Source organism: Stegodyphus dumicola, chromosome 12 (genome assembly GCF_044657685.1).
Source record: "Stegodyphus dumicola isolate Sdum_Otavi_A_Nest chromosome 12, ASM4465768v1".
Lineage (NCBI taxonomy): Eukaryota > Metazoa > Arthropoda > Arachnida > Araneae > Eresidae > Stegodyphus > Stegodyphus dumicola.
The window spans coordinates 43,969,502-43,985,929 of record NC_140779.1 but is presented as its reverse complement, the minus strand read 5'-3'; the positions used below and the strand labels follow the sequence as shown (position 1 = coordinate 43,985,929).

The 16,428-nt window shown below is 36.8% G+C and overlaps 1 protein-coding gene across 1 annotated transcript in view; it reads left to right on the top strand.

Moving 5' to 3' along the window:
• The window catches only part of LOC118198977 (uncharacterized), a 121,369-nt gene that overhangs the window by 21,489 nt on the left and 83,452 nt on the right, over positions 1-16,428 (top strand). Inside the window, exon 4 of the mRNA XM_035370757.2 lies at positions 12,520-12,680. Within this exon, the coding sequence (XP_035226648.1) occupies positions 12,520-12,680 (161 nt within the window). The remainder of the gene's footprint in view (positions 1-12,519; positions 12,681-16,428) is intronic.

Below are 16,428 nucleotides of genomic sequence, written 5' to 3'. Positions count from 1 at the left end.
TTTCTGAGCGTAATGAAGTGAAAAAAAAAAGATAAAGTAAAATTTAGAAGCACTGAGATTTTATACTACGCCCAAAGGGAAGCTTTTCTAAAGCTTTGTGTGTTACCTATATTTATTGAATATCATGCTCTTGGCCCGTAAACCACATACATTTGAAAACAGAATATCTTTAGAATTTCCGCACTGGAGATAAAATTGTTATTTTCCGTACAGTGTTCGCTTTGAACGCGTTGAGTTTGTTAATCAAAAATTCGTTAAAGTTTTACAAAATATGAAATAGATTAAAACAAATGCGAAAACGGCCGTCCATTTGCCCATGTTCGAGTGGAGGATTATATTATTCAAAATTTGATGGCTCTAGATATTGTCGTTTTTGTCACAGTGCAAGAAACGTACATGTATTCATGCAGATTCTTCATTATTTAATTTCTTATACATATAATACAGGACGGTAATATTTGGTAACAACAATTTGCAAGGAGACACGAACATTTATACTAAAACAGCGCAAAATGCCACTTCGAAACTAACAGCCTTTCTAGGCTACCGCCGCTTTGGGCTAATAAATTAAATTAAGAGTAAAAAAAAATCTTATGCAGAACTAAAAATAAATTTTAAAAAATAATCACTATAAAATACAAGCAAAATTAATTGTTACGGTTAAATACAATTTTAATATTAGAATTAAATGTATAAAAATTTTTAAGGAGTCAAAAGTGTTTATCACTATGATCTATTATGAAATATAATTGAAATAAAATTCCTTTATAGAAATTGTGCTATAATACTCATCTACAATTTTAAAAAAGCAGCACAATTTAGAAATTTAAACAAAACTTTCTAAAAATCGATTTTAAAGATTTAATATTTTTTACTTATTTACACTAATAAAAAGCACAAAAAAATGCAAGAGAAAATTGCTTGTTTGAAATTTTCTATTAGTTCAGATTTAAAATATTATTTTCTAAAAAAGTAGTTACAAATTTCCTTACGGCATAGAAAAAGCTAAAAAAATATCCAGCCCTGAAAGCATGCAATAGCTTCATAATTATTTGGAACGTTAATTATGCTTGATAAATATGCTAAATTTTTAAAAATCAATCTCAATTTCAAAAATAAAAATATGTAGAAATTCTGATTTGTGAAATGAGGCGCTATAACCAACATTTTCTTGACAATTATACACGCTGCAATAGGCAACCAATGTTAAATTTCTGCAAGTCGTCCCTACTCCTCCGGATGTTATCAAGGTGACAGCCGGCAACACCTCAGAGGAGGGAGAAAACCCGTTTGGGTTAGTCTATTTCTTATGAGGTCCATGGTAGTTGATTAATTACGTAATAAACAGCTTTCCAGAGTCCTGTTAGGGTTTGGGGACAACGTTTGTATAATGCAGTTTTTAAAAGTCCGAAAGCACAAAAATCCATAGGTGATACATCGGGAGATTTAGTAGGGATATCAGTGAAGGTCTTGATACCAGTTTTTTGTTCCATTTCGTTTAGGAAATTTACAGTGGATTTTGATGTGACTGCTAGCTTTGTCCTGATGGAGTCTCACAGATTGATGGCACTGTGGGTAAAGCGATGGTATTTCATTCAGAAAAATTGGCGATAAAATATGTTCCTGATAGTATTTGGAGTTAATCTTGACATTTTTTGCACTCTCTTTATTTTTAACTTGCCATTATAAGAAAACCAGCAACAATCATGAATCCCTCAGAAAAACTTTCTTTTGATTCTTTGAACCATGTACTTAAATTTTTTTCTCCCCTTTTTATGATAATAAATGGCTTTTTTTTTTTTTTTTTTTTTTTTTTTTTTTTGTTACTATCATTTAAATACACCCATGCCTCATCTATTGTGACAATTGTTTCCCATTTTTCTTTGGATAAGTGTTTCTCATATAGAATTCTGCAGCGTGTCCTGCGTTGAGCGATATGCTTTGAAAGAAGACGATGCACATTGCGTTTTTTCGCTTTCTTAAGATTTAAATCAACGTTTATCATTTTGTTTACAGTGGACACCGAGCGTTTTAAAGCCTGAGTAAAAACCTTAAGGCCAACGTAGAAAATAACATATAAGAAAAACGTTACAAATTCTTAGAAGGTTGTGTAGGAGCCATTTCTTCGAATTACTTCAAATATTCTTGTTTTCATGGATGAAACGAGTTTTTGACAAAGGGTGGGGTCGGTTTTATACCATTCATATTCGATAGTAGATTTCAGCTCTGTTGTTGATGTAAAATGTCTCCCATTTGCATAAACTCTTCTCGCTAAGTCACCCCAAAGGTTCTCGATTGGGTTGAGGTCAGGTGATCTAGCTGGCCATTTCACAGTTTCAACATTGTTGACTTGGAACCAATTTTATGTGCTGTTACTCGAATGGATCGATGCATTATCTTGCTGATATTTCCAATTTTCTCCAGTAAGACATTCAGCATTTGGCAAAAGATAATTTGTTAGGACATTTTGGTATCCTTGTGAATTCATTCTACCTGAAACGAATGCAAATGAGCCCACATCATTGTAAGCAAAACAACCCCAAGTCCTGACAGACCCTCCACCTAATTGGCGCTTGGGAAATATTTCTTTTCATTTCTGCCAGTAGAAATTCCAGCCATCTGGTCCATCCAAATTCCATTTTGTTTCGTCAGAAAAAAAAATTTCTATCTATTGGTTGTCCCAGGTCATGACTTTCTGGTCAAAGTTCAAACGCTCTATTTTGTGTCTCTGCAGTAACCGAGGATTAGTCAATTTTGCTGTATAAGTGAACCTTCCAGACCTTCTAATTGGATTATAAATCGTTTTTTGACAAACTTTTAAACCTGTCGTCGGAATCAGTTTCCTGGTTGTAGTTGTTTACTTTAAAGTAGATACAAGTTGGCAAACTCTTCTTTCATCACGCGAGGACAAAACTTTAGGTCTTCCCCCAGTATTCTTTTTACCATAATTGTCTTTCAATTTTAAAAAATTGTTGACTACAGTCTTTGATCTTTCTATCTTTATCGCAATAGCACGACTACTCATTCCTGTTGAAGGCAAAGCTTCGATCTCTCCTCTTTCACGATCAGTTAACTTCTTACCCTTCGCCATCTTCACAAATATTACCAATACTTCGAAGAAACGTATGACAAATATGAAAATTGCAGCGTTGTCACAAGCTAGTAGTTGCAAGTTCCAAGTTCCAAGTTACACTTACGCCGAGATTATCAAGCATTCTGCTTGATGTGTTCCGGCTGTCATCAGATGTTTGCTTTTGGAGCGCTGAAAAGAGAATAAGTTCGAAGTGTGAGTCCAGAAGGGCAGGAGCTAATGGCGAAGGGGCGTGACCAGTTGTCACGTGGGCTGCAAGCTGACTTATCATTGGTTACGTGTCTTCTGAGAAATACCTCGCTAAAATTGCAATTAAATACAGTACAAAACATATATGAAAGTAGAAATAGTGAAATTAATTTCAAAAATCAGTTTTCTAAATTATTTACATATGCGTATTAGTCCAAGCTCGTCAGGAGATAAACACAAGGCACGGGAAGAAGGGCCCGTAAGTCACATGGGTGGTCATCCAACCAAGCTGAGGCTCAGACGCTTGCTGCTTGAGTTTGGTGTCACTGAGAGTAGATACTATCGTGATCATTATTTAATAGACACTAATTAAGTCTTAATTTTCCTTAATCAGGTAAGCAGCATAAGGCCTGAGAATCCTATCTTCGGCAAATATCTCGTAGTGAAACAAGTTAAAGTTCATAAGATGTTCACAATTTACCGCACCATTGAAGAAACTTGCATTAATCTTGCGAATAAATTGATTTAGTGGTTCAATTTTCATGTCTCTATGAAATACTTCGTTTCTGACATAATAGTGGGCATTTGTGCTAATCCTAAGGAACTTGTTCTGCACTTTCTGGAGTTTCTCTATATCTTTTTCAGTGGCGGTAGCCCAGGCTGGCGCCGCATATGTCATAATTGGTCTGATGGTACTAAGATAAATTAGTCTTTTCTTATACAGAACCAATTTTGAAAACTTTCCTATAATTGGGTAGAGACATTTCATGACTCTTAGTGCATGGTTACGAACATTCTCAATATGTGCAGTCCAGGTAAGTCGATTATTGATAGTTATGCCAAGATATTTCGCTTTATTAACAATTGGCACTGGTTCGTTAAACAGTAACAGTTCCTTTTTAAGGGGGCATTCCTCTTTCTTTTTCTGACAATAAGGAGTTGGGATTTTTGCGCATTAATCCGGACTTTCCAGCGTTTGCACCAGTTTTCAATGTAAGGGACGTTTTCCTGTAGTTTTTTAATTGCATGATTAAGATTCGCTGACTTCATCGCGACAGCAGTGTCGTCAGCATAGCATGCAAGTATTGCATTATTATTGCAGTGGATTTTCGGAAAATCTGCGACGTAGAACAAGTAGAGTATCGGACCTAAAACTGATCCCTGAGCAATACCACTCAGCATGATTCTTTTAGTAGAGAGGGAGTTTCGAACGGAGACTTTAAAATTCCTATTCGATATGAAAGAAAGTAGCACAAGAATGAGTTCTCTTTCAAAATCAAGATCGATCAATTTGCAAACTAGCCCCTTATGATAAACGCGGTCGAAAGCCTTCGCCACGTCTAGCATGAGGACAACTGTATTCAAATTATTGTGAAGTGCTTGCCCCACAAAGTCAGTAATTCTTACTAATTGTTTGATGGTCGATAGATGTTCACGGAATCCAAATTACTCCGGTGGTAGCTTTTGGAGATGCAATTTCATACGGGTAAGTAAAATTCTTTCGTAAAGTTTAGAAAGTCCAGGCAGGAGGCTGATTGGTCGGAAACCATCTGTTTGCATATGATCTTTCCCTGGTTTGGGGATCATAATAATTTTGGCCGTCTTCCATTTTTGTGGAAAGTAAGAGTGAGTCATGCAAGCGTTAAAGATAGAAGTAATCTTGCATATAACGTTGATAGGCAGGTTTTCCATGGCAGTGTTTGTGATGCCGTCAAGCCCCGGGGCTTTTTTGGTCTTCAATTTTTTAATGAGGGACTGAACTTCGGATGGAGTTGCAAGCTTCATTAAATTATTAGCTGTATGTGAATTAAGCCAGTCCTTCACTTTGGAGAGCGTGTGCAGTTCAAAATCAGCATCGACGGGCCAGCAATTTGGCGAAAACTGATCTTCTAGGTAGTAGTTGCAATGGTAATTACACGATTATATTATATTTATTTTTAAAAAATGACTGGTGGCCTTAAAGTTTTCACTCAGGCAGAAATACTAACTTTGTAAATAATAACATGTTTCTCATAATTATGTATTTACAAATTATGTTTATAGTATTTATTTCTTATCAATGAACTTTAATAATTAATATTATTTGAATCCCTTTTATTTCATTTTAGATTTTCTCAAAAATTTTTACTGGCCTTAAAGTTTTTACTCAGGCTGTAATGATTTTGAAACTGTTCTTTGACTAGGGAGATTTTCTTTTAACATTAAACAGCGTACCTTGGCAGTAGTCGAAGATGTCCGTTTTTTCCTTGGATACTTATTTGGAATTTTCGTCCTACTTGAGGCTCCAATTTGACTTTTTTTCCTTTCTAGTTGATGATATTACCTATCGACGCTTTAGATATCACAAAACCATGACTCTCACATCGTTTTTGGACAATGGAGTATGCATATTTCTCTTCGAAAAGAGCGTAAATGTAGTCTTCGAACCACTGCTTTGTTAAATTCGCCATTTTGAATAAAAACAAAACTTACAAGCCACAGACGATAATTTTGACTTTTAAAAACATAGCACAATTGCAATTACTTCTTTTGTAGCAAACGATTTTTTATTACCGCTTACCAAAATCGTCTAAAAAATGTTCGAACAGCCTCTGTATTTAGATTAGTGAAGTTATGGTTCTGTTTTCCATTAGTTGATGAAGCTTGTGGTATGTAAATTTTAACATTATAACTAAGTGAAAATCTTTTTATGTTATGAGTGTACATGCATAATGAGCGTTATGAGAGAATAATATAAGTGTGATTAATTTTGAAATCACGTAGTTTGAATAGATTTATATTAAGCTTGTCGCTGTTTTTAGGATAAAAAGGAGAAACACTCAAATTAAAAAGAAACTTAACAATCTATAACAAATTAAAGATAGAAATTTATTTTGCACATTTTGCATGTTTCATATATATATATATATATATATATATATCGTTTTCTCAAAAGTTCTTATCCAGCCTTTAGTTTCGGAACCGTTTGTCGTAGATGCATCTCCTTTCATTTAGAAAAATGTTTAATAGACGTAAATATTCCTGTTGTGGTATTTTTAAATGAGAAAAAAAAAAAAAAAAAAAAAAGAAAAAGAAAAAAAAAAACATTGCAAAAAAAAAAGTTCGGTTTGATTCCATTACAAGAGATTAGATGCATGAGCGTTTTCGGGTTTTTCCCATGTCTAAACATACATACGAGTCAGTTTCCTCTTAAAATCCTTCCCCGAAGCCACACCTTCCCTTAGTCAGATATACCTCGCTTGCTTTACCACAGTCAAATAAATCAAATCAAACCGATACCAGTCGAACCTTGTCACTAACATCGGGGAATGGATTAACTAGCATGGCTTTGAAAACAATTAATATGTACATTGCGAAAAAAAGGGGGGAGAGTTCTATATCTCCCGTTCTACTGGGCCAATTAACGAAATTCAAATTGCGTTTTTCATGTCTCGAAAGCGCGACTTAGGATATGTATTAGATTTATATATATATATCATTGTTCTAATATATGTTTCACAAGAATATAGTAAAATGAAATTTAAGTTTTGACACGGATGTTTCGGACTTTTTCTGAAATGACATGGCAATTTTTTTTCCGTATTTCAATTCTACGACTTAAATTACGCCAAACTGCCAAGTTTTGTAAAAATCCCAAGAGTTGTTTTTAAAAAATTAGTTTAGAATATATTATATATATATATAGTTTTTAATAAACTAAATATACCAAACTATATATAAATATAGTTATACCAAACTATATTTATATACACTTTGGTATATTTAGTTTGGTATATATTTATTAATTTCTCTTTTTTTTAATTAAACTTGTTTGATTCTTCCTTTCACATTTCGAAATTCAGGTTCATTCCAAATAAAATTCACCCATTTTTTGTGATTTATTTTTTAAATTCGTATTTTTAAATAATTTTTATAAATTTTTCGAAAACATTTTGAATTATTATCTATAAAATTTTTACCATCGTCTTAAAGTAGATGTATTTCTAAGTACACCTGAAAAAAATTACACGTTTTTATTCAAAATTTCCGAAGATATACGTGAATTTATATATTGACGCGTTTTGAAATTTGGCATATTTGTTGAAAGCGATAAAACATCAAATGTGGCTTAGACACTTCGTTAAAATTATTTGAAAGTAGGAACGAAGTGACATTTTTTCCGCTAATGCAATGTAAAAATGTAGGAACGAGGTGATTTTTTTTCCTCTCCGGCATAATGGAATGGAAAGGAAAATAAGTTGCCATGTATTAAGAAGTTCGCCAAATGAATTAGTCTTGGCGCAAACTGAAAAAAAAAAAAAAAAAAAAAAAAAAAAAAAAAAAAAAAAAAAAAAAAGTGCCAAGATAAATTTTTGAATTCCCCCGCAAATTTTACAAAATTTAATATCTAGGCATAATTTGAGTCGTAGAATCGAAATATGGAAAAAATTTGGTATGTTATTTCAGAAAAAGGTCTAATTTTGTGTTCAAAATACTTATGTTATAACAATGCTATATGTAAATCTAATACATATCCTAAGTCGCGCTTTCGAGACATGAAAAACGCAATTTGAATTTCGTCAATCGGCCCAGTAGAACGGGAGATATAGAACTGCCCCCCGCCTTTTTTGCGCAGTGTACAAAGGGTGTTTATATATTTTTAGAGGCCCATCAGCGGCCGAGCGGTAACGTCGCTGAACACTGGTAGTTCGGTCCGAGGTTCGAATCCCGCGAACGGGCTGGCTGCATCGGTGTTTTCGTGGTTTTCTTCATGTGCAACGTGTATACGAGCCAGTTTCCCTTAACAAGTCTTCCACGAAGGCAGGTGACAGGTGACGGAGGACGGGGACGCCTGGCGTATAACATAGGTAAACAGGCATATGTCCCACGTCCTCCACTATCTCGAAGAAGCAACTCGCTGGAGTTTACATGGCCATACAGGGGCTAGATGTCGAGTAGTTTTTACATAGGACGTTGTTAATAACACAAAGTAACTTAAAAAGAATATAAGTTGGTGTATTTAATTACGGCAAAGCACACTAGGGCTATCTGCCTAAAGGGAGGGATGCCTTCGTGGAGGACTTTCTAAGGGAAACTGGCTCGTATACACGTTACACATGGGGAAAACCACGAAAACACCCATGCAGCCAGCCCGTTCGCGGGATTCGAACCTCGGACCGAACTACCAGTGTTCAGCGACTTTACCGCTCGGCCGCTGGTGGGCTAAAAAGAATATAAAGGATAGCATTAAAACACTAAAACACTCATATAAGCTGAAACACATAGATATACAGAATTAAACGTAAAAGCATAAAAACACAGTCGTAATTACGTAACATAAAGACATAAAAACACACACGAGAATACATATCATGACACATAGACTACATATGGAAACACGTAGAGCACATAAATGCAAATATTACACACAGAAGAAACATATGAGACATAGTAAGGTGTGCGTAAAGCAGTAGCGCTGTGCGGAAATATGCTCAGTTCCCATAATACATAATGTACATACTTTCATTAGGGGCTTCTGTTGCATGAATTACATATTTCGTTGCATACACTACATTCGTGCATTGTACGGATATTATATATTTCGATTTACGATAACACATCATTCCATTGGGTGCCCAGTGCTTTACACTGATAAACATGTCAGAAACATTATTTCTGCAAGTTGGTGGCTGTTGAAAGCAGATGTTAACACGAGGCTCGAAATTGAATGTGGAATGTGTATTACAGAATGTGTACATACTGCGAATATCTAATCGTTGAGTACATTGTCTGCAGTACCATGCTACTGTGGCTCGCAAATGTCTTGCCCTAGGGCATTGATTTGCTGTACAACTGCGCAGATACTCCTTATAGCTGGCGGGTTAGTAAAGTGTTCTATCATTCGTTGTATGTGGTTAGTGGTGGTTTGTTGTTAGACCGCAATCAAATAGGTAGTGCTCGGGAGAACCTAGCATGCCACAGACACAATTGTCAGATGCTGAGATGCCATGACGCATAAAATAAGATGGAAATGGGCCATGACTCGTTATGTACTGTGTCAGTGGGGCTATTGTTATAGGACGTTCCGTGTCTACCTTTGGTAGGAAGTTATACGTCCTTCTCCCTGTGTCGCCACTATTCCATTCTTGCCACTTTTCTTTACAGATATTACGCAGAGTTTTCTTGAGGTGTGAGACGGGGGTAGGGGCTCTTATAGTTAGAGCGTGGATGTTGTTGGCAGCCTCATTAGCCAGTCGGTCTGCGACGTCATTCCCTTCGTTGTCGGAGTGTCCTTTCACCCATACCATGTTAAAGTGGGCTTGATGATTATTGCGTAAAAGTTGCTGTATATCTATGATGATGGGTGAAGTGTGGTGATGATCCCTGAGTGCGTGTAGCACTGACATGCTGTCCGTGTAAAAAGTCGCATTGGTAAGGGAAAGGTTGAGGGCATGTCGTAACGCATTCAATATTGCTAGTGCCTCTGCTTGGAAGATACTATTGCTGTTAGTAAGATGTCCTTTACATTCCTTTACTAGTGTGCCGTGTTCGTAGTGAGCAAACGCGCAGCCCACTCCCTGATCATCTTTTGATCCATCAGTAAACAGTTGTGTAATCGCAGAGGAAGTGTGTTGTCTGGAGTGCGATTGCTGATGTTGGATTTTGACAACGATCCCTATACCTTTGATGGCAGGGTGGATGTGTTGCACACTGCCAGGGAGTTCATACTTTGTTGTTCTGAATGTAATTCTTGCATATGTGGCTTCTTGTCTGTGATGGGTGATTCGTACATAGGTAGCCTCTGCCTCTGCCTTTATGTGTAATGGCAGCAGGCCTGCAAGGATCGTGGCGGCGCTGGACGCTGTTGTGCGATAACCTCAGCAGATGTTTAATGCAAACGGCCGTTGAATTGTGGTCGGTAGCTTGGTCTTTCGGGTGCTCATTGGTTGTGCCCATATGACTGCGGCGTAGAGAATTATTCTCTCTGCCACTGTCAGATATAATAGTTTCCTGATATGGGGGTTTTGTCCCCAATTTCTCCCTTGAAATTGCCTGGTTTTCCTTGCGATGGTCGATGTTTTTGTACGTATTTCTTGGAGGTGCGGTAACCAGGTGAGTCTTTGATCCCAAGTGACTCCTAGATATTTAATCGTCTTCGTTATTTTTAAGTTCTTGCCCAGTAGCTTTATACATGGACGTCTTGTGGGATTTGTGCCAGGACGTGGAATTACGATGGCTGCAGACTTTTGTCGAGAGATGGTTAACTTAAGTTTATTGCATAGGTCCGTGAATATCGAGCAGGTTTCTGTGGCATTCCGTTCCAGTTCATCTCTTGTGCGGCCAGACACCAGAAGGGCTACATCGTCGGCGTATGCTATGATATCTGTGTGCAAAGGCCATTCATGTTGTAGTGTGGAGTTAAAGGTTATTATCCAGAGCAACGGACCGGCGCAAGAGCCTTGTGGACACCCTCTTTCCTGCCGCTTGATAGTGAGGCCATTGTTGTTGGCTACTATGAGGCTACGTGCATGTAGATAGTCCGTGATGATGTTAAAGATGTTTTGGGGACATTGTGCCTCTCTAAGTGCTTGCTTTATAGCAAGCCACCAGAGGGTGTCAAAGGCGCTTTGTAGGTCCAGGGATATGAATGCCGTGTGAAGATTTCTGCCTCTATTTTGTTCTATGCTATCTTTAAGATGACTCAGGGCATGCGTGGTTGACAAGCCAGTTCGGAACCCGTATTGCCGTGGGCTGAGGAAGTTGATCTGCTGGAGATGGAATTTAAGGCATCCCTCCCTTAAGGCAGATAGCCCTCGAGTGCTTTGCCGTAATCTAATAAACCAAACCCAATCATATTTTTAGAACGACTTCTGGGCCGTTTAATTAATGTTTAAAATGAAGAGGCTGTTTTCTTGACAGAATGCCTTTAAAAAACATTTCCAGGGATACTGATTTCCATTCCTTTCCGCTAATTTCGGAATTTTTCTTTACTGCTTTAGTTAGTTCTCTTTATTGCCTTAGTTACTCAGGATACCGTCAAGTTATATAGTCGACTGGAGATTCCAAAAGTTATTTCAGTGCATTTCTGGATACGTCTGAGAGCGTATTTGTTGCTACAGATGTATTTACCCATACGTGTTTGTTTTCAGCTAATAGAATGCTGAGATGATAAGCACTTGTTTCTGAACAGTTAAATATATAACGATCAGGGTCTCCAACCCCTACCCACATGCACTACGCAGTGTCCCGAAAGCCGAAACGAAATAAATAGCTTATGTATAGGCCATGCCGGTCAAGAATTGTGTCAGCTCAGAAGTACCCCTATGTAATTTATCTCCTATCCTGGGAAGATAATTATATACTCTCCTGCCAGTGTCTTTGTTATCTTAGGAAACGGTTTTTAACAGTGACAAATGCAATGCCGATTCCCTGCGGCAGATTTGTTGTCTAGCAGTCGGTTGCAGAGAACTGTTGTAGAATGGTGCCAGAATAGAGCATCTGCGAATTCCGTTTCTGTCTTATCAATGATCATCATCGTGTGATTTTTGTCTGGGAGTCTGTAGACGTTTTGACAAATGGAGGATTGTGTGCCTCTTGTAGTGCACCTCAGAGCCCATCACGTTGGACTCATAATTTGGAGCATTGTTATCGTCAACAGCTGCTCATCTCTAGCACGCATTACGGGTACCTTAACAGGCATCTCCAACAGGATCTACAAGGCATCTCCAACAGGAAAATTCTGGTCATATGCATCTCAGATTAGCGTCACTACTTTGTAGGGTGTAGGGATACTTCCTCGCTCATCCTGATCCACTGACCTCTTGCTAACCGCGAATCTGTGAGAAATGATTGGATTTTGATTGAATACCTTCCCATTCCCATTAAAGGAAGATGAAGTATTGACTTGGATAAGCACTATAATACACATTACCATATAGCATTATCCAAATACTCATCTAATCTGTGCCACGTCAAGTTCAGCAATTTATCGCTCAAAATAAAGGCCCGTGTTCATACTTGATTACTCTGCATTAGTATTAAGCCTTGTATGAGTGTGGAAATTAAATCATTTATTATGGTTGATATGCTTGCTTACCCTTGCTTGAAGGTTTTTTGAACGTCTCTTCGAATTGTAATATTTTCTCTTTCAGTAGTGTAAATTGCTAAATTTTGTAAACTGAATTTACTTTATCAGTAACCTTTATAAAATTATTTCCAAATAAAATTCCAGAAGAAAATATTCTTTTTTCCTTTTTTAGATGGTTCATGGAATGTAACTTCCCACTCTTCTCAAGTTCCCTTAGGATATATTGTGTCTAAATGGACATACAAAAACAAAGCAAAAGATGTAAAACTTCACGAATCATTCATCAACGTATATTCTTTTGTACCTGATACAATTAACCACAAGTTGTTTGAGGTAAGCTTGTACTTAATTTTCCTAAGTTCCAGAGAAAGCTTCTAATTAAAAATATTAGTAGCTCAAAGGGCGTTAGCCCAGAAGGGCTATTAATTTCGTTTTGGTATTTTGCGTTCATTCGCTATAAACGCCGAATCACATTTTAAATTGTTGCCACCAAATATTATAGCCCTGTATTATATTTAAACAAATCTAATAATGAAGAATCTGCATATATGTATGTATGTTTCTCGCATTGTCATAAAACAACGGTACCTAGAGCCATTTAGTTTTGAATAACGTACGTCTCCATCCGAATATGGGCATCTGGAAGCCCTAATTTGGAATCGCTGAAAGCGCTGGTTGCTGCTAAAATAAATTCGTGCTAATCTTCGTTAGTTTGCTTAGAATAAGCATGATAGTTTTATAACATGAGTAACTCCACAAAAGTAAGACTAGTTATGAAATTTTAAAAATATTATGTTTATTTTTCTTTATTACTCTTTAATTTTTATCAATATTATCATTTTATTTAAATGCATTGAAGGGTTCCTTACTCTTTTTCTACTAAATGAACATTGAGGAATCTAGTGAACTGTTAAGCAACTTATCTCTGAGTTCAAATAATTAAAGACGTAGACTCAAGAAGGTTTAACTACCCTTTATTTCACTCACAATAAAATGAACAGTTTGCCTCTTTCTCGGGCTTACAACAAAACCTCCACTCGGGCTTCAACTCAAAATAAGAAATAGAATAAGCATGATAGAAGAAATAGGAACTAAACTATAATTAACTGAGAAAAACGTAGCTGAAGCTAAACACAAGATCTAACGTAGTTGGCTCTTAATTTAAACCAGCCGGCGAAAATCAAAAGGCACGTAATATACAACCGAGCGTAACAACTTCAAGAGATATATAGCCCGAAAGCAAGCATGCGCTACTCAGGATTCGTAGCTCTCTCTCTCTCTCACACGAAGTAAGTTGAACCTACCTTAAATACTACTTCTAACTCATTGGCATTCAACGCGATTCTAAAAACTCATTCTGGTAGGAAGTTGTTAAGAATCGATAAGAAAGCACATTTAAATTAAAATAACTGTTATAAAATTAAAATACATCTTACAGCATTTTTGTTATTCTGTATTTTTTCAAAATATAAATTTATTGAACACGCTTTCATTTACTTATTTTAAAAGAAATATTGAATTATACCCATCTTTTCGGAATATTTCATAAGTGCTTTTTATTATTTCTATTCATACTTAAGTAAGAAAGTTTTGAAAAATTAACAGATATGTGGAAAGGGTGTAATATCTTCTGCAGAAATTTCAAACATAGAACTCGGTTAAATTTCTATCTTTATAAAAGCACAATTTAAAGTACCTTTTTGTTAATTCTTTGCATCATTTTATCATCAATTGGAGCTAATGCTGCCAAATAATGTAACCCTCAGTATAACTTAATTTTCCCTCGTACATTTAAAATACAGAAATCGCACTTTTTATCAATCATGATTAAAGCACAGGATTATTTTGTCGCAGCAATAAAAATTAGGATTAACTAATAATTTTTACAGTTCTTTATTTCAATAACGTTGTGAAAATGTGAGTTTTCTTCACTCGTGCGCAAAATTCAGATAATTTGCATATAATATCTATTTTTACGGAAAGTATTGAGCCAAAGGTATTAATTGTGCCGCGAAAGAGTTACGCAAATATTCAGAGTGGAATATGTAAGCGAACACGTGCGTGTCTGCTGAACTGTGATTGTCCATGGTGATTGTGGAGAGGATGTAAGCACACGAGGGGTTTTCGGCGATTTGTGCTGCTTCAAAGCAGCTAGTCAGGCTAGTTGAATTTATCGCGACAGTTCTGCAGCATAAGAAACGCACGGCACTCGTTATACTTACGCGACGAAAGCATTCTACTCGTCTGGCATAAGGAATTGATTAAGATGAACTTTAGTCTGGAAATTATTATTCTCCTCAATTCCTTCTTACTGGCCGAACTTTCAGCTTCAGTCAAGGAAATTCAGGCTTCAAAACCATTATTGCAGGAGTTCCCTAGGATTCCTGTTTTTCCCTCAATGTCTACTTTTTACGTAATCGATTTTTTTCAGGGATAAACTGGGTCATAACTCTATGTTAGCCGATTATATGGCGAAAGCAGTGAGCATTACAGTGAGTTTCGGAGATGGCATCCAACCCAATAATGCCATCTCCGAAGTCCTGAATTTTGTTTCAGATATTGAGGATTCGTGCAGGAAATGGAGACTCGATATAAATGCCTCAACGTTTGAGCTTTTACTATCAAGGAAGCCCAAGATTCTGAAAATAGCATTGTACAATCTTTACTCATTTGGGAAAACTGTAAACCGTGTAAAAAACATAACCTATCTGTAGGTTATCATTAACCAAGAGCTTACATAGCCTTGTCATATTTCGCACGTCATAGGAAAAGCCTCAAGTATCACCAGACAACTTTCTGTACTCATTGGAAATTACTTTGGACTGTCTGTCTATCGACAAAAAGGAGAGGGTTATACCAATGCATTGTAAGATCAATTCTATACTACGCATCTGAAGCCTGGGGGGAGGGGTCAAAGGCAAACTTCCAAAATTTCATGTAATACAGAATAACATTCTGAGAAGAATTGGAAATGCTTATTAGCTGATAAAAAAAATAAACTGATCCATGAAAATCGATCCTATAGTGCACCGCATTACTAAACCTAATAAACGTTTCTTCAGAACTAAGCTGTAATGCTGCAAATTTTTCAGAAGTTTTAGCTGCGATGCTGCAAATGTTTTAGAAGTTTTTAATTAATAAATAATTTTAGAAGATAATTTGACCAGACCATTTGTTACTAATATGCTTCGTAACACACACAAGAGACGCAATTTCGTAACCTATCACTAACTTTCGACGTGTACTTGAGTGGCATAACTTTAGTCTCTCCTTCGATTTCCAACTAATTGGCGCACATGCAGTACAGGAGTCAATGGTCCTCACTTTTACCGTAATTTCTTGACCGTTCTTGGAGTTTCAGCTGCTAGCTCGTCAAAATCATCTTTCCTCAGAGGCTTAATATTCTTATCTAGTTTATTAAGGCTCTTCCTGGGACCACATAAGCATCTTCATAATCAGTATCCGTATCCGCATCGGCGATTTGTGTGCTCGTATACATGGCAAATGTCCTTCATGACATTTGCCATGTATCTCGCAAGAGTTGGATAAATTTGATAAGGTATCAGGTAAAATGAGTAGCTACGAATAAGTCGACGACTGAATGAGATGGAGAGTTGTCGGTAGACTGGACGCAGGCGATTCACAAGCACAAGTGTCTACAGAGCTCGATGTAATGCCCACTGTGGTTTGCAATTTGTGAAAACAATTTCAGGACAATAGACCGATATCGAGAAGGCTTGGACAAAATTGACGTAGATCCACAATGACGAAAGAGAATGGTTATTTAGCACTTCCAGCATGGCAACACAGGACTGCTACTGCTTCACAGCTCTCATGTGAACTGTATGTTACCACTAGAAACCGAGTTTCACGGTCTACTGTTTCTAGAAGGCTTTATGAGATAGGGCAGTATGTCAGAAGACCCACTGTTTGCCTTCTGCTCATTGTAGCAGAAGAAAGATCGCGTTTATCATGGTGCAAACAACATGCGCTTTGGACCAGACAGCAATGTATCTTTATAAGTCGAGATTCAGCCAGAACACTGATTTAGGCGTATCTGTATCTGGAGAGAGCTTCGAAC